Below are 26,607 nucleotides of genomic sequence, written 5' to 3'. Positions count from 1 at the left end.
GAAAGACCAAGTGGCTGGAATGTGGAGGAGACAGGGATAAAATTCTAAGAAAATGGGATAGGAAAATTCAGTGGATGCTACTGCAAAGGATCTTCAAAGTCCTACTAAAAGGTATGAAATTCATCTATCAAGTAATCTGAGAAATGACTTGATAAAATCTGTATATGAGAAATACAATTCTGCAAACAACAGAATGGATGAAGTTATGAATAGCAGAAGAGAAAACAAATGGAAAGTCAAATTATTATTTAAAAGTTGGTGTTTTTTAACTCCACAATGTCTATATTGTAGACCTTGTTTCACTTAGAAAAACAAAGATTTTCTTCATTTAATATTGAGATATTTTCCACAAAACATGATGTTTGTGGGACTATTTTTCAACTTCTAGAGTTCTGAGTCACTTAAACATAATAAAAAAGATAATGTTGATACATATATGTCATCCCATTAAATGCCTTATTTATTTCTGCAGAGAAAAAATAAACACAAAATAATATAAAATTAAAAGAAATAGAAGGAAAATACCTGGTGCCAATCTCTGACTCTAGTCAAGTTATTAGCAAAGCCAGCCCTATGTTTTATTATCTGTAAAGTGAATAAGTTAGCTAAAAGACTTCAAAAGTCTCACCCAGATTTAGGTTGAACCCTTTATGGGTATTTTCATAAGTTCACTATTAGAAAATTACACAGGTCAACTTAGTTGGCTTATTCAAGCAAAATATTTTACTTTACCCATAAAACAGCACATAAATCCTTGATACTAGTTCCAACTTGCAGATCTTTAAGTTTGCTGTCAAACAAATGAAGCTGTTTACGTTTCGCAGCTTTTATCCGTGTTGAACCTATATATAAACAAGTAAAAAAACTTATGACATATTCAAATAACTAAAACCCATACATAAAACATACATACACACCCTAATACATTTAGTTGATCCTGAAATGGCAAATGAGTGATTTTTGAACAAGCTAAAGTCAATCTCATTAATCAAAAGACACAATCTTCTAAAACAGTGTTGTCCTGAAGAACATTCTGTAATAATGAAAACTTTCCATATCTGCACAGTCCAATACTGTAGCCACTGTCTACACGAGGTTATTAAATACTTGAAATGTAGCTCCTGTGACTGAGTAAATAAAATTTTAATTTATTTTAAAATTTAGCCACACTTGATTTGCTCTAAAATATGAGGGAATAATCTTTGGATATAACTAAAACTCTTTTGTGCCAATGAAATGTACTATAATCAGGATAGTATTTGATTTCTTTGACTTTAGATGTATTTTTCAGTGTTTCCAAGAAAATTTTAACACTTATTATTTTATCTTACAACAATTCTAAGGTAGTCAATACATTAAATGCTAGGTAAGTAGATTTAAATATGCTTCAGTTTTCAAGACACTGTATGAACTATACATATAAAGCATTATTAAAAGGAAATAATGAGAAACAAAAATATGCACTAATTATAATGAAATTCTGGGCCAGTTGTGGTGGCTTACATCTGTAATCTCAATGTGTTGTGAAGCTAAGGTGGAAGGATAGCTTAAGGCCAGGAGTTTAAGACTAGTCTGGGCAACATAACAAGACTCTATCTCTAGAAAGAAAAGCAAAGATTTTAAAAACTTGCTGAGCATGGTGGCATGCACCTGTAGTCCAAGCTACTCTGGAGGTGAGGCAGGAGGATGACTTGAGCCCAGAAGTTTGAGGCCGCAATGATCTGTGATCATACCACTGTACTCAGCCTGAGTGACAGAGGAAGGCCCTGTCTCAAAACTAAATAAAAAGAAGAAGACATTCTGGTACATAAATCCAATAATATTTGACTGTAATCCTAATTTATTTGCTTAAATAACACTAGCACTTGACACTGTATCTCTATGACAAACCACTACAGCGAGAGGCATACCCATTTTATAAAAAATGTAGTATAGTCATTCTATGAGAATAAGAACCATGGTGGAAGAAACTACTATCCTCCAATTTAATAAATTACATTTTATAGTCACCTGGCATATTGTGTGGAAAGCATGACAATGGTATTAATGTAAACCATGCAACGAGAGTGGCAGAAAGAAAACGAATCCACCAAGTCCATAGCCATTCTGTACTACCATTTGTGCCTGTAGTGCTTTAATAGAGAAAAATGAAAAGAATAATCAACTTTAGGTATTTGATTACAACAAAACCATAATCAAACAGAGTGGAGAGAGTGAGAGAGCGAGGGTTGGAGAGTGAGACAGAAATGGATTTTTTTTTGTTAATTTGTCACTATTGTTTGTTTTGTTGAGAGGGAGTAATTGTGAGTCCCCAACTGTGTGCTTGTTTTGTCTTATAGGATCCTAATCTTTTCCCTTTTCCTTCTTTTTCTTGGCACCACTTAGGTAGCAAAAGGTACTTGTTTGTTCCTAGTTAACTTTTTTCTCCACCAGAAGCTATGTATTTGTAACACTATCTTTTAAAATCTCACCTCTCCTTTAAAATCATTCTTAAAAGTCAAGCACTTAGACCTTTATGACACACCTGGCCCTTTATGTTGCACACGTGAAGCTTTTTATGGCATTTAATCCTTTCAATCACAAATATTTTGAAATCCCTTTCTTCTAGTCCCTTCTGTGAACTTTCAGATTTAGTGTGAATGTATCCTTCTAGTTATTATTCCAAATCACCCTTAGGACCCTTTGCTGTCTTCTGTCTTCTGTGCAGTTTTTCTTCATCTGCCTTTGCTCACCATAAAGCCTTGCAGTGGGGAAGGTTATATGGGAAAGTCAAGGATTCTATGCTGGGATTTGTTATTATTCTAGATTTACTCATATTTATTTTGTAGTTTAAGCATACTTTGTCTTCAATTAATGCTGAAGCCATGGATTTGTGGAGAATTTTCATAGTTGTGAAGCTATTCTGTCATTTAAGGAGGAGATTAGGGGGAGTTGATTAATACATAGACACCATTGTCTTCTACTCCACACACATTTAACACCCCCTCCAAACAACTGCTGTGGGAGAATGCTCACATCCATGGGAACCATAGTTCTGGAAGTGCTGGTTTTTCATCGGTGTTTCTATTACCAGCCAAGATCTGCTGAATAACTTGCTTGCAGACCTTGTATTTCATAGGAATGTAGAGAATGTACACTGTCTTATTCACTGATGGGACAACTCATTATTAAGGGTAGAAATTCTAATTTTCCTAGGGTTGCAGTCTTGTCATTACCCACTTGTCATATATATATATATCTACATATGCTACACTCAGGGAGTTTCAATTCCAGATTGTCACTACGGGAGTATGTTTCCTCATTGGTTATAATAGTCAGGAGTTTTTTTCACTTTTGAACCCAGCTATGTATTCTAACTATATACATTATATTACATGTGATTAATACATATGTGTATATAATTGTGTACCCAAAAGAGGTAGGGAAATCAACTAAAAAAACTATCAATTGCGATAAACAATATAATGGTTATATATAAAATACAGATATTCCATTCACAATACTAAAAAATGTATGAAATGCCTAGGAATAGGTTTAATGGAATATGTTCGATAAAGGAAATTATAAATCTTTATTGAAGGGTATAAAAGAACAGAGAAAAGAAAGTAACATACCATATGCATGAAAAGATAACAGTCCTAATGTGGTCCATAAATTCAAGTAATTCAAATCAAAATGCTTTGATTAAAACCTGAGATTATAAAATTTAGATTGAAGAGTCATTTTGCAAACATAGCCCCAATGTTGCATGAAAAAACAGTAATAAATGGATATTTCTCCTACCGAATAGCAAACTATACAATAAAGCTTTAGTAACTAAAATATTGTAACATTGGCATGGGAATAGAAATGTGTATCAGGGAATAAATTAAATGAGATGAAGGAAATTTACGGATACAGGTAACTTTAATTTATGACGAAGATGGTATTTAGTATCAATAAAAAACACATAATGATAGATAAATGTCATCAGTACAATTAGATATCCTCTTGAAGGAAAAAGAGAAGCTTGGCCCATGCCTCTTATATGCAAAAATAAACTGAAATTGAATGTTAAATATCAACATACAAACACATTTATAAAAGTACTGGAAAAAATATAGTCAAATATTTTAATAAGTTTATAGAGCATAAGAACTTATTGTCCTAGCTCAAGCAATTAAACAAGAGAAAGAAATAAAGTGCATCCAAATCAGTAAAGAGGAAGTCAAACTGTTACTGTTCACCAATGATATGATCATATACCTAGAAAACCATAAAGACCCATTCAAAAAGCTCCAAGAACTGATGAATTCAGTAAAGTTTCAGGATAATGTATCAATGTACACAAATCAGTAGCACTGCTATACACCAACAGTGACCAACCTGATAAACAAATCAGGAACTCAATCTTTTTTACAACAGCTGCAATAAAATAAAATAAAATAAAATAAAATAAAATAAATAAAATAAAAAATACTTAGGAACATACCCAACCAAGGAGGTGAAAGACCACTACCAGGAAAACTACAAAGCACTGCTGAAAGAAATCATAGGTGACATCAATGAATAGAAGCACATTCCATGCTTATTAATGGATAGAATCAATATTGTGAAAATGACCATACTGCCAAAAGCAATCTATTAATTCAATGCAATTTCCATCAAAGTACCAACATCATTTTTCACAGAATTAGAAAAAACAATCCTAAAATTCACATGGAACTGAAAAAGAGCCTGCATAGCCAAAGCAAGACTAAGGAAAAATAACAAATCTAGAGGCATCACACTACCTGACTTCAAAATATACTACAAGGCTATAGTCAGCAAAACAGCATGCTACTGGTATATAGACCAATGGGACAGAATAGAGAACCTATAAATAAAGCCAAATACTTGCAACCAACTGATCTTTGACAAAGCAAACAAAAACTTTAATTGGGGAAAGGACATCCTATTCAACAAATGGTGCTTGGATAATTGGCAAGCAACATATAGAAGAATGAAACTGGATCCTCATTGCCCACTTAAACAAAAATCGACTCAAGTCTTACCTTATTGTCTTACCTTATACAAAAATCAACTCAAGATGGATCAAAGACTCAAATTTAAGACCTGACATCATAAAAATTCTAGAAAATAACATCATAGAAACTCTTCTAGATATTGGCTTAGGCAAAGAGTTAATGAACAAGAATCCCAAAGCAAATCCCAAAAGCAAAAATAAAGATGAGACCTAATTAAACAGAAAAGCTTCTGCAGAGCAAAAGAAATAATCAGCAGAGAAAACAGACAACCCACCTTGTGGGAGAAAATATTTGCAAACTATGCATGTGACAGAGGACTAATATCCAGAATCAACTAGGAATTCAAACAAATCAGCAAGAAAAAAAAAAAAATCCCATCAAAAAGTGGGCAAAAGACATCAAGAGACAATTCTCTAAAGGCAATATATAAATGCCCAACAAACATATGAAAAAATGCTCAATATCACTAATTACCAAGGAAAGGCAAGTTAAAACCACAATGAGATACTACCTTACTCCTGCAAGAATGCCCATAATTAAAAAATAAAAATTAGTAGATGTTGGTGTGGATGTGGTGAGAAAGGAATACTTTTACACTGCTGGTGGAAATGTAAACTAGTATGATCACTGTGGAAAACAGTATGGAGATTTCTTAAAGAACTGAAAGTAGAACTACCATTGGATCAAACAATATCACTGCTGGGTATCCACCCAGAACAAAATAAGTCATTATATGAGAAAGACGCTTGCACATACATGTCTATAGTAGCACAACTTGCAATTGCAAAAATATGGAACCAGCCTAAAAGCCCATCAACAAATGAGTGGATAAAGAAAATGTGGTATATGTACATCATGGAACACTACTCCGCCATAAAAAGGAACAAAATAGTCCGGGCACGGTGGCTCACCTGTAATCCCAGCACTTTGGGAGGCCGAGGCAGGAGGATCACCTGAGCTCGGGAGTTCAAGACCAGCCTGACCAACGTGGAGAAACCCCATCTCTACTAAAAATACAAAATTATCCGGGCGTGGTGGCACATGCCTGTAATCGCAGTTACTCGAGAGGCTGAGGCAGGAGAATTGCGTAAACCCGGGAGGCGGAGGTTACAGTGAGTTGAGATCGTGCCATTGCACTACCGCCTGGGCGACAAGAGTAAAATTCAGTCTCAAAAAAAAAAAAAGAAAAAAAAAAAGGAACAAAATAATGGCATTTGCAGCAACTGGACGGAATTGGGCATGTTCTCACTCATTAGTGGGAGCTAAGCTATGAGGATGTAAAGGCATAAGAAGAAATGTAATGGACTTGAGGGACTTGCAGGGAAGGGTAGGATGGGGGGTGAGGGATAATAGACTACACATTGAGTACAGTGCACACTTCTCAGGTGGTGGGTGCACCAAAATCTCAGAAATAACCGCTAAAGAACTTATTCACCTAACACCTGTTCCCCCAAAACTATCGAAATAAAAAAAACAGAACTTCTTAAGAAAGAAAGAACATTCAAAGTTTATGGAAAGAAAAATATTGATATATTTGATGATATAAAAACTTTTAAAGTTTGTTTAATATACCATATACAAAGTTTAAGGACAGATTGGGAGAAATTATTTGTCATAGGTCTAGCAAACAATTAATATCCATAATAAGTGAAGAATTTTTATAAATCTATAAGAAATAATGAACCAATATAAAAATAAGACAGGATATAAGCAGTAATTTCAAAAAAATACAGAAGGCTAGCATACATACTGAGTTCTAATAATACATTCCTTTGAGTAATTTAATAAAAGAGACTAAGTGACATAAGGAAAGTTTAAATCTGAATAGGAAGAGATGGTATCCTGGGTCTCGCAACAGAAGACAGCCATTACCACCTGAAAAGGTGCCTGAAGAGGCAAGAGGAGACAGAGTGAAGTGAACTCTACAGGTGATTGTGTCAGAGGGTCATAAGACAAATGTAGCCTTTATTAAAGAGACACCACCAAGCCATTGAGATTCATCAGGAAAGGAGAGGAAAGAATAAATATCCAGATTTAAGTTTCCTCATGCTCTCAGATCTCTTGCCAGTGCTCTTCACAAGCCAAGCCTAAAACTAAGCTAGATTGTAAAGGAGACCAATGATGTCGTCTATAATAGGTCAGCCTCTTTAGGTACAGAGCAGAGTGGAGAAAAGTAGAGAGTGCAACTATAGCAGCAAACTGATGGTATCACTTTTGTACCTCAGAATCTATTCGTGCTCTTTGCTGGAAAAAATAAAATTCTTGGGTGAGAAAATTCTTGAGATAACTACACCAAATCCTGTTAGCTATTATACAATTATGGCATTATAACAATTCAAATATATTTACAACTGAAAACTAAAACATTGTTATAGAAGACATTGTTAGTGTCCCATTTGTATTATGTCACCTAGGCATTCACCACTCCCATATATAGCAAATGAATAACTTTGAATAGCAGGAACTCTATGCTTGGCCCAGTTCTCAGAGAGCAGGTCAGAAATCCTAGGGCTGAATATTAACTCCAGGAGCATCGCTTGACCAACAATTTCCAGGAGTTAGTGGAGATATATATATATATATATATATATCTGGGATAACTCTTATCTTACACTGTCCACCAGAGTTCTCCAGTGGGATTGAGTCCTAGTTGCCCCAAACAGTAAATTGCTCAATATAACGAACACTTTATTGTCTTCTTTAACTTCCTGTGCTTATTTCCACACTACCCTATCATGCTTCCTAGTATCATTTCTCAAATTAATAGTGTGCCCTCACGTATTTATCTCAAATTATTTGTCTCAAGTATGTTGAGAGAAAGGTATTATGTCTAAAATAGTTACCATTACCAGGGCTCATCATATAACCTAGAAGAATAAAAATTAGAAGAAAATTACCAAAAAACCTAGTTGCTACTGTCCCTGCATCATTAGTAGTGACAAGGTCTGAGGTTACCATCACATCTTCCTTTGTTCACCATCTATTTTATGAATACCTTACCCTCAGCTAGTACCTTGGTTGGAAAGAATACTTCAACTGGTGAGGTGACCCTAACTATCATTCCTATAGGATCTGAGCCTTTGTGGTATTTTTTCTTTAATGACTTGAGGCAGTTATTCATTAAAAAGAACTACTGGACAATGTGAATACTAAGAATCAAATAAATCCCCTGGATTTCAAACAAAGTTACGCCTGTCTCTGCTATTATATAGCAGAAACCCATTCCTCCCCAACCAGTAACTCAGAATATTCGTATTAGTTAGTACTGTGATTCTCTTTTTTCTTTTTAACTTTTATTTTAAGTTCATGGGTATAAGTGCAGGATGTGAAGGTTTGTTAAATAAGTAAATGTGTGTGTGTGGGGGGGTGTTTTACATATTATTTCATCAACCAGCTATTAAGTCTAGTATCAATTAGATACTTTTTCTGATCCTCTTCCTCCCCCCACCCTCTGCCCTCCAGTGGGCCCCAGCTGTTTTTCCCATCTATGTATCTATGTGTTCTCGTAATTTAGCTCCCAGTTGTAAGAGAGAAAATATGGTATTTGGTTTTCTATTCCTGCATTAGTTTACTAAGGATGATGGCCTCCAGCTCCATTCATATCCCTCCAAAGGACACAATCTCGTTCCTTTTTATGGCTGCATAGTATTCCATGGTGTGTATTTACCACATTTTCTTTGTCTAGTCTATCACTGATGGGCATTTAGATCAATTCTATTTATTTGCTATTGTGAATAATGCTGCAATGAACATACATATGCATGTGTCTTTCTAATTGGATGATGTTTATCTTTGGGTATATACCCAGTAATAGGATTGCTAGGTTGAATGGTATTTCAGTCTCTAGGTCTTTGAGGAATTACCGCACTGTCTTCCACAATGGTTGAACTAATTTATACTCCCACCAAGAGTGTAAAAGAGTTCCTTTTTCTCCACAGCCTCACCATCATCTGTAATTTTTTGACTTCTTAATAGCCATTGTGACTTATGTGAGATAGTATCTCATTGTGGTTTTGATTTGCGTTTCTCTAATGATTAGTGATGTTGAGACTTTTTTCATATGATTGTGGGCCACATGTAAGTCTTCTTTTGAGAAGTGTCTGTTCATGTCCTTTGCCCACTTTTTAATGGAGTTTTTTTTTTTTTCTTGTAAATTTATATTCCTTATCAATGCTGGATATTATTAGACTTTGGTCAGATGCATAGTTTGTCAAAATTTTCTCCCATTCTGTAGGTTGTCTGTTTACTCTGTTGATAGTTTCTTTGGCTGTTCAGTAGTTCTTTAGTTTAATTAGATCTCAATCATCAATTTTTGCTTTTATTGCAATTGTTTTGGTGTCTTCATCATGAAATCTTTGCCCATGCCTATTCCTGAATGGTACAGCCTAGGTTTTCTTCTAGGGTTTTTATAGCTTTGGGTTTTACATTTAAGTCTTTAATCTATCTTGAGTTGATTTTTGTATATTGTGATTTTTTGCATATGGTGTATATGAAGTTCTGATTCCTTTGTAAACCTCGTCTTTACCAAAAATACAAAAACATTATCCTGGTATGATGATGCATGCCTGTAGTCCCAGCTACTCTAGAGGTGGGAAGATCACCTGAGTCCAGGAATCGAGGCTTTAGTGAGTTGTGATTACACCACTGCACTCCAGCCTGGGTGAGAATCTCTTTAAAAAAATAACAAAACTGGTGGCAGGCAAGAGATCTTTTGCAGGGGACCTTCCACTTATAAAACCATCAAATCTCATGAGACTTATTCACTACATACGAGTACAGTATGAGGAAAATTGCCCCTACAATTCAATTATCTCCACTTGGCCCCATCCTCACCATGTGGGGATTATTACAATTGAAGGTGAGATTTGGGTAAGGACACAGCCAAACCATATCAGTGTCCTTGAATGTTCTTTTGTATTTGTGTGGTATCAGTAGTAATATCTTCCATTTCATTTCTAATTGAGGTTATTTGAATCATCTTTCTTTCCTGGTTAATCTCACTAATGGTCTATATATTTTGTTTATCTTTTCAAAGAACCAGCTTTGTGTTTCATTTATCTTTTGTATTTTTTGTTTCAATTTCATTTAGTTCTGCTCTGATCTTTGTTATTTCTTTACTTCTGCTGATTTTGTGTTTGGTTCATTCTTGTTTCTCTAGTTCCTTGAAGTGTGACCTTAGATGGTCTAATCATGCTCTTTCAGAGTTTTTTATGTAGGCATTTAATGCTATAAACTTTCCTTTTAGCATTGCTTTTGCTGTATCCCAGGGGTTTTGATAGGTTTGTATCACTATTATTGTTCAGTTCAAAGAAATGTTTAATTTTCATATTGATTTCATTATTGATCCAGTAATCATTCAGGAGCAGGTTGTTTAATTTCCATGTATTTGCATGGTTTTGAGGCTTCCTTTTGGAGTAGATTTCCAATTTTATTCCACTGTGGTATGAGAGGATACTTGATATGCTTTCGATTGTCTTAAATTTACCGAGACATATTTTATGGCCTATCATACAGTCTATCTTGGAGAATGTTTCATGTGTTGATGAAAATAATATATCTGCAGTTGTTGGGTAGAATGTTCTGTAAATATCTGTTAAGTTCATTTGTTCTAGGGTATATCTTAAGTCCATTGTTTCTTTGTTGACTTTCTGTCTTGATGACCTATCTAGCACTGTCAGTGGAGTATTGAAGCCCCACTATTATTGTGTTGTCATCTATCTCATTTCTTACATCGAGTAGTAATTATTTTAAAAGTTTAGGAGCTCCAGCATTAAGTGTGTATATATTTAGGATTGTGACATTTTCCTGTTGAACTAGACTTTTTAATCATTTTATAATATCCCTCTTTTTCTTTTTTAACTGTTGTTGCTTTAAAGTCTTTTTGTCTTTTGTCTGATATAAGCTACTCCTGCTCACTTTTAGTTACCATTTGCATGGAATATCTTTTTTTACCCTTTCACTTTAAGTTTATGTGAGTCCTTATGTATTATGTGAGTCTCTTGAAGACAGCAGGTACTTGGTTTGCTTCTAGGGATTTTATGGTTTCAGGTCTTACGTTTAAGTCTTTAATCCATCTTGAGTTAATTTTTGTATAAGGTGTAAGGAAAAGATCCAGTTTCAGCTTTCTACATATGGCTAGCCACTTTTTCCAGCACCATTTATTAAATAGGAAATCCTTTCCCCATTGCTTGTTTTTATCAGGTTTGTCAAAGATCAGATGGTTGTAGATGTGTGGTGTTATTTCTGAGGCCTCTGTTCTGTTCCATTGTACTATGTGTCTGTCTTGGTACCAGTACCATGCTGTTTTGGTTACTGTAGCCTTGTAGTATAGTTTGAAGTCAGGTAGCTCAATGCCTCCAGCTTTGTTCTTTTGGCTTAGGATTGCCTTGCCTGTGCAGGCTTTTTTTTTTGGTTTCACATGAAGTTTAAAGTAGTTTTTTCCAGATTCTGTGAAGAAGTCGAGTTGGTAGTGATGGGATGGCAGTTAGATCTATAAGTTACGTTGGGCGTAGGCCAGGTTTTCGGTGATATTGATTCTTCGGTATCCATGAGCGGAATAGGCTTCATTTGTTTGTGTCCTTTTTTATGTTGTTGAACAGGTGGTTGTGTTCTCCTTGAAGAGGGTCCTTTCACGGATCTCCTGTAGTTGGGATTTCCTAGGTATTTTATTCGCTTTGTGAGAATTGTGAATGGGAGATTCACTCATGATTTTGGGCGTCTGTGTCGTGGTGTATAGGGAAATGCTTGTGGGATTTTTGCACATTGATTTTGTTATCCTGAGGACTTTGCTGAAGTTGCTTAGCAGCTTAAGGAGAATTTCGTGTTGCTGAAATGATGGGGTTTTCTAAGTATACAATCATGTCATCTGCAAACAGGGACAATTAGACTTCCTCTTTTCCTAATTGGATACCCTTTATTTCTTTCTCTTGTCTGATTGCCCTGGCCAGAACTTCCAATACTATGTTGAATAGGAGTGGTGAGAGAGGGCATCCTTGTCTTGTGCCAGTTTTCAAAGGGAATGCTTCCAGGTTTTGCCCATTCAGTGTGATATTGGCTGTGGGTTTGTCATCAATAGTTATTTTGAGATACGTTCCATCAATCCCTAGTTTATTGAGAGTTTTTAGATTGAAAGGCTGTTGAATTTTGTTGAAGGTCTTTTCTGCATATATTGAGATAATCGTGGTTTTTGTCATCGGTTCTGTTTATGTGATGGATTTTGTTTATTGATTTGCATATGTTGAACCAGCCTTGCATCCCAGGGATGAAGCTGACTTGATCATGGTGGATAAGCTTTTTGATGAACTGCTGGATTTGGTTTGCCAGTATTTTCTTGAGGATTTTCGCATTGATGTTCATCAGGGATACTGGCCTAAAATTCTCTTTTTTTGTTATGTCTCTGCCAGGCTTTGGTATCAGGATGATGCTTGCCTCATAAAATGAGTTAGGGAGGATTCCCTCCCCCTTTCTATTGTTTGGAATAGTTTCAGAAGGAATGGTACCAGCTCTTCTTTGTACCTCTGGTAGAATTCAGTTGTCAATCTGTCTGGTTCTGGACTTTTTTTCGTTGGCAGGCTATTAAATATTGCCTCAATTTCAGAGCCTGTTACTGGTCTATTCCGAGATTCAAATTCTTCCTGGTTTAGTCTTGGGAAGGTCTATGTGTCCCAGAATTTATCCATTTCTTCTAGATTTTCTAGTTTATTTGCATCGAGGAGTTTATAGTATTCTCTGATGGTAGTTTATATTTCTGTGGGATCAGTGGTGATATCCCCTTTATCATTTTTTATTGTGTGTATTTGATTCTTCTCTCTTTTCTTCATTAGTCTTACTAGTAGTCTATCTATTTTGTTAATCTTTTCAAAAAACCAGCTCCTGGATTCACTAATTTTTTGAAGGATTTTTTTGTCTCATGGAGTGTTCCCTTGAGCAGGAGATGTGGTGCTCTCCTGCTTTCCCTAGCGATGGGGCTTCTTGAAAGCTGTATTGTAGCGATTATCATTTCTCTTCTGGTCTAGCTACCCAGTGGAACTACCAGGCTTCAGGCTGGTACTGGGGAGTGTCTCTAAAGAGTCCTATAATGTGATTTTCTTAAGGCCTCTCAGCCATGGAATCTGGCACCTGTTCTGGTGGAGGTAGCAGGGGAATGCAGTGGACTCTGTTAAGGTCCTTGGTTGTAGTTTTGTTTAGTGCACCAGTTTTCTCTATTGTCGTTTGTGCTTGTAATAAAGGTGTCATGTGGAGAGACTCAGGACCTCTGTTAGCCAGGATGTTATAGGCAGTGGAGTTAGCTGTTGTTGTCTCCTTTCTTGGGGCATGGTTGTTCTTTCATGAGTTGTAATGATTTCTCTATGGTCATTTTTCACATGAGCCCATTAATGAAGACCTAGGTTGGTTTTTAAAAAAGAGATGGAGGCTCACTGACATTAACAGGATTGGTCATATTGTTCAACTGACTTGAGAACCTTCCAAAGTAAATCCCTTCTTCATGTGCCCCTTCAGAGAGGTTCAATCACATGTTCTTCTTATCACGTATTTTCCAGTCTTGCTCTAAGTCTCTAACTACCCAAAGAAGCTGAATACAAATCATTAGATATTTATACCTCAGGCCATCTCTCCTATATTAAGTGGACAACCTTAATACAGGACAGCCTGAAGTTCTAACTGCTAGAAGGATTTCCTGTATCTTAAGGCCACTGTTTAGTGAAGCCATAATGGAGCGGCCATTCCTTTCTGAACATTCACACCCTTAAATGTTTCCTTTTCTCTGGAAATATTCTCTAGCATTTTTAAAATAACCCATACAACACAGAATTTTTTAAAATTACTTTTGTCATTTGAATTAAATGCTATGCCCACTTAATTTCCTAAAGCCTTAATCCCAATCCACAACCTGTGATAATTTTAATAACTGTGTCCAATTTATCACTAGCAAGAATATCTGTGCACACAAACATTAACATAGTTCTGGAACCCTATTGCTACTTCTGATACTACTTCTAATATCACTCAGAATCCTGGTAGAAAATGTATACTTAACTCACACTAGATCATTTGAAGAGGGATAAGGGAAATATTTTTAGTAATGTGGGCAGACTTCAGGGAAAATAACAAGGCATAGTATAACATTCTGGGGCTAGCAATAGTAGCAACCTCTTATCACAGCCCTGAATGTCATTGGAACAGTGCTTAATAAATGTTGAGAGTATCCTCCTGATAGCCATGACCTTCAGAAGAGAATTACAACCAATCTAGGTACAAGCCTTCAGGAAGAACCTGAAAGAATAAATGCCGTAATCTTAAGCTTCCTCTGCCTTCTCATCTGCCAGTGACTCTCAGTGGCAAAACCTAAGTGAAATCTAGAGTACAGAGGAATACATTGAGGCTGTCAATACAGGTCAGCCTCCCTGAGCAGAGGAGGATGGAGAAGATGTTAGAAAGACGAAGAGTAAATTTAGAGAGGCAAACAAAATATATTCAGCACACAGCTTATTCCCTGAAAACTTACCTGTTCCCTTTTATGGTATTTGTCTGGTAGTTACCAAAAATTTATACTAGCTAGGTAAGAACCCAAGTGAGTTGCCAGGGGACCTAGCAGGATAGTTTCCAGGTAGTATCTGTAACAATAAACAACCATGGAACCATTCTTTGGTATCTCAGTTTCTACTAGTTCTTCCTTCATATGAACTCAGAATTTCAGAAATGGAAGGTTCACTTCTCTATTTTCTTAAAGTGGTAGGTATAGCTCCTTAATTAACTCCATCATCTCAAAAAGAGAACAAGAAAAGTTGAAGAGGAGGTAACTGATGGTACTAGTTCCCAATATATAATTAAAATACAGTTTTAAAATATATATTTATAAAACTGTTGAAAGGAAATAGCAGAGATTACAGCAGAATTACTGTAAATGAAACAGAGCCTGGGAAAACCATAGAGAAAATAAACAAAGCAAAGAGATAGTTTTTTAAAAGAGATTAACAAAATTGACAAACCTTGGCCAGAGAAATTAAGAAAAAGGAGATAAGACTCAAATAACAAAAATCAGAAATGAGTGGAAGACTTTACAACTAAATGCCACAGAAATAAGAAGAATCACAAGAAACTACTATGAATAATTATATCCCAACAAATTAGATAACTTAGAAGACATGGATACATTTCTAGAAACATTCAACCTACCAACAAAATGACAAAGAAATAAAATATCTGAACAGACCTGTAACTAGTAAGGTGATTGAATCAACTGTCAAAAACCTCCCAAAAAAGGAAAGCCCAGGGCCATATAGCTTCACTGGAGAACCGTACCAAATATTTCAATAAGCATTAACAATAATCCTTCTCAAAATCCTCCAAGTAATTGAAGAGGAGGGAACACTTCAGATTCTTTCTATGTGGCAAACCTACTCTAATACTAAACCTAGACAAAGATACTACAAGAAAACTACAGACTAATATCTCTGATGAATACTGATGAAAAAAATTCTAATCAAAACACAAGCAAATTGAATGTAACAGCATATTAAATGGATTATACATCATAGTCAAGTGGGATTTATTCCTGGAATATAAAGATGGTTCAGCATATGAAAATAAATCAGTATAATACACCACATTAACATAATAGAGAAAAACCACATGATCATATTAATTGATTCAGAAAAAGCTTTTGACAAAATTCAATGCCCTTTTATGACAAAAACACTGAGAAAACTAGGAATACAAGGAAATTACACCTCAACCTAGTAAAGGTCTTATATTAAAAGCCTACAGTTAACATCATGCTCAATGGTGAAAACCAGCAAGTTTTCTAAGATCAGGAACAAATCCATAGTTTGTTCTCCCCCTGTTCAACATAGTACTGGAAGGTCCTAGCCAGAAAAATTGGAGAAGAAAAAGAAATAAAAGGCATCCAAATTGGAGAGGAAGAAGTAAAATTATCTTTGTTCTCAGATGACATAATCTTATATATAGAAAACCCTAAGGATCATACATACATGCATACACATACCGTATGCCTAACTATTAGAACTACTAAATGAATTTAGTAAAGTTGCAGGAAGCAATCTCAACACACAAATATCAGTTGCATTTCCATACACTAACAATGAACAGTGTACAAGGAGAAAGACTTGCACATTGCAAACTATAAAACATTGCTGAAAAAAAGTAAAGACACAAATAGATGTAAAGCTATCCCATGTTTATGGATTAAACACGAGAGTTAATATTAATATTCTTAGAATTAGAATATTGTTAAAATGCTTATACAGCCCAAAATGAAACACAGATTTAATGCAATCCCTATCAAAATTCCAATGGCATTTTTTACAAAAATAGGAAAAATTCATGTGGAATCAGAAAAGACCCTGAACAGCCAAATCAGTCTTGAAAAAGAAAAACAAAGTTGGAGGCATAACACTTCCTGATTTCAAATATATTGCAAAGCTACTGTCCTCAAAACAGTAGGGTACTGGTATAAAGACTGACACATGGACCAATGAAATAGAACAGAGAACCCAGAAATAACCCCTCATATATATGGTCAAATGATCTTTGACAAGGGTGCCAATGCTATGCAATGTGCAAAGAATTGTCTTCAAAAAACAATGCTGGGAAAACTGGATATCCACATGCAGAAGAATGAAGTTGGACCCTTACCTTACACCATATACAAAAATTAACTCAAAATGGATTAGACATCTAAACACAAGGCCTGAAACCATAACATTCTTAGAGGAAAGCATAGGGAGAATGCTTCGTGACATTGGATTTGACGATTATTTTTAGGATATTACACCAAAAGCCTAGGCAGCAAACCAAAAACAGATGAATGCACTACACAGAACTTAAAAACTTTTTTGCAGTAAAGGAAACAATTGGTGAAGTGAAAAGGCAACCTGCAGAATGGCAGAAAACATTTGCAAACCATGTATTGAAAAGAGGCTAATATGCAGAATATATAAAGAACTTCAGCCCAACAGCAACAAAAAAGCAAGCTGAATTAAAAATGGCCAAAGGACTTGGATTGATAAAAGAAGGTATACAAATGGTCAAGAAGCATTGAAAAGATACTCAACACCACTAATAATCAGGGAAATGCAAATCAAAACCATAATAAGGTATCACCTTGGATCCATTAGGATGGTCACTATCAGAAAAACAAACAAACAGAAAAAACAAGTATTGGTGAGGATGTGGAGAAATTGGAAACCTGTGCACTGCAGGAATGTAAAACGGTGCAGTTTTTATAAAAAACAGTATAAAAGTTTTTCAAAAAATAAAATTGGAAAAATAGACTTACCTTATGATCTAGCAATCCAATTTCTGAGTATATATACAAAAGAATTGACAACAGGATATCTGTGGGATATTTGTACACCTGTATTAATTGCAGCATTATTCACAATAGTAAAGAACTGGAAGCAACTTAAATGTCCATTGAAAAATGAATGAATAAAGCCAATGTGGTATGTACAATAATACTGTGGAGTATTATTCAGCCTTAAATTAAGGATATCCTGTTATATGCTACAACATGCATGAAACTTCAAAATATTATTTAAAGTGAAATAAGTCAATCACAAAAAGACAAATACTGCATGATTCCAGTTTTATAAGGTGTCTAAAACAGTCATACTCTCAGAAACAGAAAGTAAAACAATGACTGCCTTTTTGCAAGATGCAGAAATTCTAGATATATATTGAAAAACAATGTGCACATAGTTAACAGTGCTGTACTATACACTTAAAAATGTTTAAGATGTATACTTTAGATGTATTTATGTGTACAAATATGTGCATATAAGTCACATTTGCATATACTTCTTCTAAAACTATGGTTATTACAAATTAAATATGTGTGTTTATTTGTAAGCTATGGTAGCTATTTAGTAAATATTTTATACAATGTAAACAAAAGAAAGAAAAAATAATGCCTTACTTTGTTGCAGAAGTACTATTCTCAGGGACTTTAACTAGTGGTGCTCCTATCACATAACCCATACCATATCCAATCATTGATGTACATTCTGCAATACCTGTAAAATAAACAATGAACAACAAGCAATTTCATAAGCCAGCTTTGTTATGATAAAAATGGACTGAAATTGATTATTTCTGAAAGCTTTTCATAGCATTCTGTGTTAGTCAGAGTTCTCCAGAGAAACAAAACCAGTAAAAGAGAGAGAAAAACAGTAATGGAAAACCAAACATCATTATGTTCTCACAAGTGGGAGCCATGCTATGAGAATGCAAAAGCATAAGAATGATATAACGGACTTTGGGGACTCGGGGGTAATGGTGAGAGGTGGGTGAGGGATAAAAGACTGCATATTGGGTATAATGTACACTGCTTGGGGGATAGGTGCATCAGAATCTCATAAATCACCATTAAAGAGCTTATCTATGTAACCAGATACCACCTGTTCCCCCTGAAACTACTGAAATTAAAAAAAAAAAAATTAAACACAAAATAAAATCACCTTCAAAAAACAAAGAGAGAGAAAACAGAGAGATTCATTTTGAGGAACTGGTTCATATAAAATACAATTGTGAGGCCTAGCAAGTACCAAATTCGTAGGGCAGACCAGCAAGCTGGATGTTGCAGTTGATGTTACAGTCTTTAGGTAGAATTGCTTCTTCAGAAAACCTCAGTGTTTGCTCATAGAACCTTCAACTGATTGAATGAGGCCCACCCACATTATGAAATCAGTTTTGCTCAAATTCTGAGGATTGTAAATGTTCATCGCATCTAAAAACAACCATCACCAAAACATCTAGTGTTTGTCCATACAACCAGGTGTCATAACCTAACCAAGCAAACACATAAAACTAAACATCATACGTATTATCCAATGTATGTAGCAGAGAAACTCAGTATATAATTCATTATACCTTATTTAATATATATATTTAGTGTAATATAAATAAAATATATTTACTATAACTAGAAATTCAAAATATCTTATTTTATTTAATTTGGGGTGCTCTAGCAAGGTGATACTTTAAAGTTATCATTACTTCTGCACCCTTCACCTTAGCTACCAGGATGTGTCAATATACCTTCACAATAAGTATATAAAAACAACTTTAAATTTATTTTCAAAAGTGATAGTTAGATAACCCTGTACAAATAGATGATCTACCAGGACCAGAATCTATTGCAATATAAGAGAGTATAGATTATTCTGAGATATAGCCAGGATTACTTCTTATGGGAGACAGTAGCATAGACATTGTAAATAGGGATAGTATGCTATTATTAAGTGTGTATATATATATGAATATACATATTTATAAATGTGCATACACATATACATAAAGAGTATAATTTTTATTACTTAAGAAGGTATTCTTTGTTTGTTTGTTTTTTTGTTTGAGAGTCTTTCTCTGTCACCCAGGCAGCAGTGGTGCGATCTTGGCTCACTGCAATCTCAACCTCCTAGGTTTAAGCAAGTCTCCTGACTCAGCCTTCAGAGTAGCTGAGATTACAGGTGCTCGCCACCATACCTGGCTAATTTTTTTGTATTTTTAGTAGAGACAGGGTTTCACTATGTTGACCAGGCTGGTTTTGAACTCCTGAACTCAAGTGATCTGCCTGCCTCAGCCTCTCAAAGTTCTAGGATTACAGGCACGAGCCACCATGCCTGGCCAAAAGTATGTATTTTTTCAATTGCTCTATGTATTTTTGGTGACATTCAGGTGACATGTCTAGAATCCCAAATCTCAAACAACTCCTCAGAATTATGTGAATCAATGTGATTTGGAGGTTTGGTATACTAGTTATTTATTACAATGTTATCATAAGGGCCAATAATACTTTTTTATCAGCTTAGATATGCATACCAAAATTCAAGGAAAATCAAAATGGGTCAATCATAATAGAGGAGGTAAAACTTGCCTACATAGATACCAGCTGAGTGTGTAGCAACGTTCTCATCAATAAAGGTTGTTCCAAGGATATAAAGAGGCATTCCTGCTATTCCCTGCATAGTTTGCCCAAGGGTGATGAAATACAGGTATTTTGATTGGAACGATGCATCACTGCTCTGGCAACCACTGACAACCTTTATTTCTGTGCAAATATCTTTTGAAAAGACAATGATTACATTTTTGTTAATTGAACTCAAACATAAAACAAATGTGCAGCATTCTTTATCAAATATTTTACAAGCTATTTCCAAAATTATGCTTTTTTCTTTTAGTTAACATTTCATTTACATTGAATGTAGTAGTACTGCAATCAATCATCACGTTCTCAGAAAAATGCCATCACACAATTTGGACCAGACACAGCACACACCTGTAGTACCAGCTACTCGGAAAGGTGAAGTGAGAGGATTGTGACAAGCCTGGGCAACATATTGTGACCCCGTCTCCAAAACAAAAGATAAAAAAAAAAAGGAAGAAATTGTGTGGGAATCCTGCAAAAGATGCATATATTATAAACCAAAACATAAATGTGCATGCATGATTGTATGTATGTGTGCACAGATATGTTTGTGTATTTATATATATGCATTTACACATACACATATTCCTCTTAAATTTGACATCTAGTTCCCCTGACTTTTGACCCTAGGCTAAAAGTATTTCTAATGTTCTAGATTATCTGCATTATCAAAGAGTACCTTCTGAGTTTAGTTTTATGTTCACCTCTTTAACAATCTTTATATTCACTTTGTCTCACTCTGATTAAATAATTTCCCATTTTAGACCCACTAACTTTCAGAACATTTGTTCATAAGGACAAGGCATTATACAGTGAACATTTCTTTCCATTAGAGTTAGTCATTATGTGGTCATCCACTAGATTTTAATTTCTTTCAGGTCATAGTGTATTTCTTATACTTTTTTTTATTTACACGGTTATATAACAATATTAAGTAAATGCTTGTGTAATTAAATTTGTTTGTAGATTGGTATATCCAGGCAATACTATTAGACTATACTGGCCATGGTCATTCGGGTTGACATTTAACAAAATGCTCTTAAAATAATATCGTGGAGGCCGGGCGCGGTGGCTCAAGCCTGTAATCCCAGCACTTTGGGAGGCCGAGACGGGTGGATCACAAGGTCAGGAGATCGAGACCATCCTGGCTAACACCGTGAAACCCCGTCTCTACTAAAAAATACAAAACTAGCCGGGCGAGGTGGCGGGCGCCTGTAGTCCCAGCTACTCGGGAGGCTGAGGCAGGAGAATGGCATAAACCCCAGAGGCTGAGCTTGCAGTGAGCTGAGATCCGGCTGCTGCACTCCAGCCTGGGTGATAGAGCGAGACTCCGTCTCAAAAAAAAAAAAAAAAAATTGTGGAAACACTATTAAAGTGTAGATTGCAATACAGTATACAAATGAAATTTTCAGCTGGTTTAGTATCCATGCGAAATGATTTTGACGCCATATAAAGTAGGAGGTAGTCTCTAGAACTGTCATTCAAATGCTGAAGGTTCAATTTTGTACAGACATATTAACTTGTGATATCAGTGTCAATGTGATATTTCCAACGCCCTGACCTCTTAGTTCCTTGAACGTTTTTCCTGTTACGCACTGTATTCCACCTACCTTAGCTAGTGATATGGTTTGGCTCTGTGTCCCCACCCTAATCTCATGTCGAATTGTAATTCCCAGTGTTGCAGGAGGGACCTGGTGGGAGGTGACTGGATCATGGGAGCAGATTTCCCCCTTGCTGTTCTCGTGATAGTGAGTGAGTTCTCATATGATCAGGTTGTTTGAAAGTGTGTAACACTCCCCACTTTGCTTGCTCTCTCCTGCTACAATGTGAAGATATGCTTGCTTCCCCTTCAACTTCCACTATCATTGTAAGTTTCTTGAGGCCTCCCCAGCCCTCTTGTAAAGGCTGAAGAAGTGTGAGTCAATTAAATGTTCTTTCTTTATAAATTACCCAGTCTCAGGTAGTTCTTTATAGCAAACTGAGAACAGACAAAATACAGCTAGTCATTTAAAATGTCAAAAATAGTAACTACAAACCTTTCCCAATGATAATTTCAAGCATCTACATTCTAACCACCCCTATCTTTCCACTCACTCTAGCAACCCAATTCCAACAATCCTTAAAAATTTGTCAGGGCGTATAATCCATTGATTCTGCTCCTTTTCACTATCCCAATGTCCCCTTCATGTCCTTACTCCTTTCACTATCATCTAAATACTTTTAATTACCTTGCTTTCTTTCAAATCATGCAACCCCATGGTCAAACTGCAACCCTACTCAAAATAACTCTGCTTCCCACTCCCTACCTGTACTTTTAAAGCTTGATATAGCTGCACAACCATGCAAATCCCACTTCGATTTCATGATTAATAAACTCAAGGAGGTCCTTCATGCTCCTGATAATCATAAAACATGCCCCTAATCGATTCACTCTTGCCTTCTCAAAGAAAATTCAAGTTGTTTATTTCCCTTCTCCTAGGGATCACAGTACTGAGCTTCCTACTGACCAACATCTGAAAATAAATGTTTTCTATCAATAGACTAAAACTAATCATTAACTTCCTCTATGATGACATGTATGTCCACTAGGATGCTACAGTTAGTTAATTAGCAAACTTGGTCACATAAATCAGTATGGATGACTGGATAGATATACAGACAAACAATTATCACAGTCTATTTTAAGTTCCTTGAGCCAAGATTTGAATGAATGTTGATTTGATATATGACAGTATATTTTAAAACCTTACCTTCAATTCCTACCTTACTTTTATTATTTTCTTCATTAATGAATGGAAGAGCACATAAAAGTGATCCAAGTCCTATGAAAAAGGAGGAAGCTACAAACCATATTACTTTTTTTCTGTCTCCATAGAATGCTATAAACATTGCTACCAGGCCAGATGAAATATCATAACTCAATTCCAATGCCAACTTTTCAATGGTTTTCAGAGAATATTCCCTCTGAACATTGCCAATGCTGACATCTGTAAGACCAAACACCACACCTAAAATGTAAAAAGAAAAAGAGAAAGCAATGATATGCATTTTAAGAAGGCATTATTATGATTATTACAAAGCAAAATTTAAATTACATGATGTAAGTTTATTTTACATTATTCTGAATGTTTAAAAGCTATAAGCATGTAACAATTCCTTTTCTAAAACACAAATACGCCTTAACCTCTACAAAATACTCGCTAATTGAATTTTTGAAGCTGTTTTTTAACTACTTCTATGAGTAATTTCCTAAAGAATAGTGATTGCTGTGCCATTGCACTTAGTACTGATCTTTATTTTAATGTATTGCTTTTCACATTATAAAAAATTAAAAACTGTTACTAATATATTTATCTACCATCTAGAATAGAAAATAAAACATTATCGAAATAGTTAAAGCCCAATGCATACTTCCCAAACTCATTTGTCTCCCTTCCCTCCATAATCAGTATCCTGTATTTAAAGTTTACCAGTTGTTAGCCTTTTTAACATTTTTGGCAATGCATATGTCCTTAGACAATATCAAGTATTGTTTTTCATGTTCTTGAATGTGAAATAAATGGTACCACATTATGTATATTTCTATCACTCAACATCCAACTAGGAAAAAAGTAATTATAATCACACTAAGAATTTGAAACAAAATTAATTGATGTAGGGATTGATTACAAAAGTAGTACATTAGTTAGAGTCCAAATGGTTACTAATCAAAATTCATGTTATCTATGCAACCAAAGTTACCGGTGTATAGGTTGCTGCTACTATTGCTGCTGCTGCTGCTGCTGCTGTTAGAACTGTAATCACTACCTTTTTTTTTTTTTGCAGGAAGCCGGGAGCCCACAGTCTTCCTATGACAAGGAGCTCAACTGCTGATTCTGGTACCCTTGCAGGTGCCGGAGCTCATGGACTCTATAGTACTGATAGCATCACATTTATTCCTGAGCATAAATCCAGGAGCCTTTAATCACCCAGCATTGCTCCTGATGCCAAAAACGCCACCAGAAACAGAAAGGAAAAGAAAGTCTTCCCTTTGCCCTTTTTCAAATCTACTGCCACAGATTCATTGGCAACATGTAAGTCAAAGTCAGCTGGGCCCCAGCAACTCTGGGAAGTGTAGTTTCAGACTTCCCATTCCCTTGCAAATAGGAGTGAGTAATGGAGTTCATGGTCAACAGACAAATAACTTACAGAGTTTATCTTTTAGACTATTTGGTATACATTTTCACCTTTCCTCCCATATTTAAATTTTAATATCAAATAAGTAGCAATATCATCATGCTTCTGCCTAATGTATCACAATTATCATTTTACAGAGATGCTGTTACACTTTCCCCCCAAAAAGAGAGATACATAGTCTAATCAATCACCATATCTATCTCAGTGTAATGCTAATCCTTCAGTTTAATCACAAACCTGAATGGATTTTCTTTGACCTGAAAACCAAATTGCAAAGTTTACCACCAATAGTTAAGCAAATATATCACAGCACTAACTAAATATTTGAGGGGAAATATATTGCCAAAGAAACCACGAGCCAGATTTGGAGCCACAACTAGTTTTAGCAGACCAATACCAGTAGGAAACAACCTATAAAAACTTTGCTGCACCCAGGATAAGAATTTTCTTTAACTTTTACATTAGATGTGGCCAAGGAGGATAATAGCCAATGTAGGAAATAAGTCCTGTCAGTAATTGAGTTTATCTCTAAGGTGGGGTTATTAATTCCCCTTCTAATTGAGGCATATTCTATAACCTAGAGATTAATTTATATGGTTCTATACCTTCCATAAAATATTAATAGAAAAATAAAATAGGAAAGAAGAGGAAGAGAGAAAAAAAACCAGAACACATACATATATAAACATATACACACATAAATGTACATATGACATATTTGTGTGTGAATACACAAGACAAGCAAGAGGAAATGCAGAGCTGCTACAAATTTTCTCTAAATGGTTATGAGACTATAGTTGATATTTATAACTTCCTTCTTCTACTATTCACTCCCTCTTCTACCCCTTGATCCCAGATAATATACATAGATTGTTCTCTCAAAGCACATAGGACAGCACTACAAACTTGTTGTCTACTACTGGGAGTGGTTGAATGTTGTCTACTACTAGGAGTCTTATCCGAGTCTTCAATAAGACATCATAATTATCTATAAGACCAAAAGTTTCTGGTTATTGAGACATGAAGTAAAATCAGTGAATTACATGAACATGAACCTTCTACTATACTTCTTTACTGTAAAATGAGTTCCTTGATTAGAAGCAACATGTTGGTAAATATGATTATAATGCTTTATATGGCATTCATTAAGTCCAGTTATGGTAGTGTTAGCAGGACCATGATGACAAAAGAAGAACCCATATTCAAAATAAATGTCTAATTTAGTGAAGGGAAATTATTGCCCACTTCATAACAGAACCAGAACTATATAATACCTGCCTCCAGGTAACTGGTTGGTTTCACTAAGGAATGGGGCCAGTACCTAGATTATATTGACTCTTCCTGGTATTGAGGCAGGCATTCAGCAGTGCAACAACCAGACAATCTCTGGTGAAGGTAAGGCCGTGTATTCACCTCTCATACAACCTCCATCCTTGATGTAATTGTGACTATAAATAAGACCCCATTGAACAAGAGATAGAATGGCTAGAGAAAGAGGTTGGCTAATATTCATACCTGTCTATGTACTTCATTATTGAGAGCCTCTTGTGCAATGGCTTTCTTTTGGTGAATATTCATTCAGATAGGATAATTCTACTTATATGGAGAGACATACCACTTACACAGCCTTCCTAATTACCAAATGGTCAAACCACTGGGCAATGTTTGACAATATGAACAATCAGATGTACTGCTCAATGTTCTTTCCACAGGGAGGATTTCCTTTTTCCTCTACTTTTCAAGGCCTCCCCTGACCAAGTATATAATGCTACCATAGCATACTTCTACCATTGAAAAATCACAGAGGCTCACCAAAATTTGTGCCTCTTTCTTAATAGTGAGTGGTACAATAGCACAAATTTTCCTTCATTTCGGAAGAGAGAGTGTTCCATATACTCTAAACTAATTGGTGTCTTGAACCACTACTGAAGTGGCAAGCAAATTTTAGTATATAGAATATTTTCTCATAGGATAGATTTTATGTTAATCATTCTGGGAAGGCTGAATCTGATTTGAGTTATGAGTCTGGCAGCAAGGGGAATTAGCATTCCTTTAACTCAGGTGAGGCCAATTCAATGTCTTCAAGCAAGGAATTGTTTCTCTTAAGATGTAAGAGGAATAATTGTTTCTACTGGCAAAGAAGGTACAGGATTTGGGGTTTCATGGTTCTCAGGTTCACCAAATTTCACCCAGATGCCTTTATTCTAATTCGCAGGGTTTCTTTTTTCTGAAATCAATACCCCAACTCCCACAGAAGTGATCTGGTGAGTTTGAGTTCAACTTATGTTGTAATTCTGCCGCCTGTGAATAAGAGTTAGTATTGACCAAAATATGTGGCTAAAATAGTAAGAGTTTCTTATGAAACTATGAGAGAAGCTCACACGTTTTCTAACCATACCCTAAACTTTTCATTTTCCTTCTGTAAACTTTTCAATGCAGTTAAAGATTCCACCACAGGAGTCAATTGCAGCAGCTGTT

The 26,607-nt window shown here is 35.5% G+C and overlaps 1 protein-coding gene across 4 annotated transcripts in view; it reads right to left on the bottom strand.

The window, feature by feature from the left end:
• Positions 1-26,607, bottom strand: part of SLCO6A1 (solute carrier organic anion transporter family member 6A1) — a 125,422-nt gene that overhangs the window by 69,337 nt on the left and 29,478 nt on the right. For all 4 annotated transcript variants that reach the window (XR_001884906.1, XM_017869171.1, XM_017869172.1 and 1 more), the window contains exons 2-6: positions 22,704-22,961; positions 19,903-20,088; positions 17,944-18,040; positions 2,011-2,132; positions 733-842 (exon numbers count right to left, since the gene is read on the bottom strand). Coding sequence is in view for 3 of the 4 variants with exons in the window: in XM_017869171.1 (XP_017724660.1) it covers positions 733-842; positions 2,011-2,132; positions 17,944-18,040; positions 19,903-20,088; positions 22,704-22,961 (773 nt within the window). In the remaining variant the exon portion in view is untranslated. The remainder of the gene's footprint in view (positions 1-732; positions 843-2,010; positions 2,133-17,943; positions 18,041-19,902; positions 20,089-22,703; positions 22,962-26,607) is intronic.

This window comes from Rhinopithecus bieti, unplaced genomic scaffold, assembly GCF_001698545.2.
Source record: "Rhinopithecus bieti isolate Rb0 unplaced genomic scaffold, ASM169854v2 scaffold_4104, whole genome shotgun sequence".
Classification (NCBI taxonomy): Eukaryota; Metazoa; Chordata; class Mammalia; order Primates; family Cercopithecidae; genus Rhinopithecus; species Rhinopithecus bieti.
The sequence above is the reverse complement of the archived record's forward strand: the minus strand, read 5'-3'. Positions and strand labels throughout refer to the sequence as shown.